This window comes from Harpegnathos saltator, unplaced genomic scaffold (assembly GCF_003227715.2).
Source record: "Harpegnathos saltator strain DR-91 unplaced genomic scaffold, Hsal_v8.6 scaffold91, whole genome shotgun sequence".
Classification (NCBI taxonomy): Eukaryota; Metazoa; Arthropoda; class Insecta; order Hymenoptera; family Formicidae; genus Harpegnathos; species Harpegnathos saltator.
In genome coordinates this window covers 77,681-79,821 of record NW_020230719.1, presented here as the reverse complement: position 1 = coordinate 79,821, position 2,141 = coordinate 77,681, and the positions used below count along the sequence as shown (strand labels likewise).

General features: G+C 61.4%; 1 protein-coding gene across 1 annotated transcript; it reads left to right on the top strand.

The window, feature by feature from the left end:
- The first annotated feature begins 240 nt into the window (after positions 1-240).
- On the top strand, positions 241-1,371 carry LOC112590574 (uncharacterized). Its single transcript, XM_025307581.1, has one exon. It carries the CDS (start codon positions 241-243, stop codon positions 1,369-1,371), a length of 1,131 nt encoding a protein of 376 aa, XP_025163366.1.
- Positions 1,372-2,141: the final 770 nt, after the last annotated feature.

Here is a 2,141-nt window from a genome sequence, read left to right as displayed (position 1 = left end):
GGAAAGGAACCGAGGAAGGAAAAAAGGTGGAGGAGGGGGTAAGCCGGGGACCGGAGCCCCAACCTCCGCTTCCTCAAAGGAGGAGAACCTCTCTAACTCTTCCGCTCCCCCCTCAGACCCCTATTGGTGAGGGGGAGATGGAGGTGGAGGAGAAGAGAGGAGAGAAAAGAGCCAGACAAAACGAGGACACCGACGGCGAACAGCCGGGAGAGAAAGTAGTTGTAATAACGGAAGAAGAAAATGGACACTAGGCTACTTCAAGGGAACCTGCACCGCGCCCGTCAAGCTCTACCGCTGTTTGAGCACACGATGACGGAGCGCGGTGCAGGCCTGGGTATAGCGGCAGAGCCCCATCATGTCCCCAGAAACCGTAGATGGTTCGGGGACGAGTTGGGCTCTGTCGCTATTGTGTGGAAGGCGAGCAGCCGCTCACCCCCTGCCAAGTATTTGGACCGTGGCAGGGGGTTCGTTGTGGCCAGGTGGGGAGTCGTCACCGTGGTCGGGGTATATCTCCCCCCAGAAAAGAGCCTGGGCTTGGCTGACTACAAGTCCAGGCTCCAAGAAATGGGAGATGTCATTAAAAGGCATCTCCCGGGTCCTGTCATCGTCGCCGGCGATTTCAACGCCAAATCGGAGCTATGGGGCTCCCGGCGCGATGACAGGAGGGGGGAGGTAACAGCGGATTGGGCCGTGGGCCTAGGTCTGCACATCATGAATGATGGTAGAAAATCTACATTCGTGGGGTCGAGGGGGGAGTCTATTATTGACTTGTCTTGGGCAACCCCCTCGGCCCTGCGAAGGGTGCGGACCTGGAGGGTGGCGGAGGAGCTGGAATCATTATCCGACCATCTCATAATAGAGATGGAGCTCTCCGTCACCCCCGATGGCCTACGGCCCCGCAACGCGGACGGACCCCGGCCCGGTAGATGGGCTCTAGCCCAGCTAAACAGGGAGGACCTAGAAATCTCCCTGATGGGCTCCACCTGGCCACAATGGAAGGACGGGCAGGACCTTGACTCTGAGGTCATGGAGGTTATGCAGGTTCTCGCACTCGCGTGCGATGCCTCCATGCCCAGAGTCAGGGCCTGCCCAAAACGATGCGCCTGGTGGTGGACCGACGAAATTGCCGCGTTGCGGCGGAGGTCGGTCCACCTCAGGCGCGCGTTCCGAGCGGTGCGCTGGGACGCGGACCCTGAGGTCACTCTGGCCGCCCGGCGGGAGTTCTGCGCAGCAGCGAAGGAACTCCGGAACGCCATAGGGGTGGCCAGAGGAAAGGGGTGGGACGACCTCCTCCTCTCGTTGGACGCGGATCCGTGGGGGCGCCCATACAGGATGGTGATGCAAAAGCTGAGACCATGGGCGCCCCTCTGAAGGAGACGCTTGACTCCCGGTTCCTGGGACGGGTGATGGGGACCCTATTCCCGGTTGGGGGGGAAGACCCCATCACCCAGTACATAACCCCCTCCCCCGAACAACAGGGGGAGGTTCCGGGAGTCACCGAGGAGGAGGTGGCCGAGGCTACCAAAAGGGTCAAGAGCAGGAAAGCTCCGGGACCCGATGGTATCCCCGGCCGTGTCCTCACCCTGGCCTCAGGGTACATGAGCGGCAGGCTCGCGTGCCTTTTCACAAGGGCATTGAGGGAACGAAGATTCCCCCCAGTCTGGGGGAGGGCCAACGTGGTCCTCCTCCGAAAAGAGGGCAAGCCGGAGGATTCCCCCTCCGCGTACCGGCCCATATGCCTCCTGGATGAGGCGGGCAAGCTCTTTGAGCGCATAATAGCAGCCCGCCTCAAGAGGCATATGTCCCGGGAGGGTCCTGATTTAGGCGACGGCCAATATGGCTTCCGAGAGGGCAGATCAACAGTGGATGCAGTGTTGCATCTAAAGTCCCTCTCGGGGGCCATAGTGTCGGAGGGCAGGGTGGCAGTCGCGATATCCTTGGATATCGCAAACGCGTTTAACACCCTGCCCTGGGGTAGGGTGGTGCAAGCGATGAAGAGCTATTTCCGCTTCCCACCCTACCTCACGGCCGTCGTGGAGGACTACTTCCGGGGTCGGCGTCTTACGTGGACGGACGCCGATGGCACGGTGCGAGAGAGGGGGATGAGTCGTGGGGTCCCGCAGGGATCGGTGCTGGGGCCC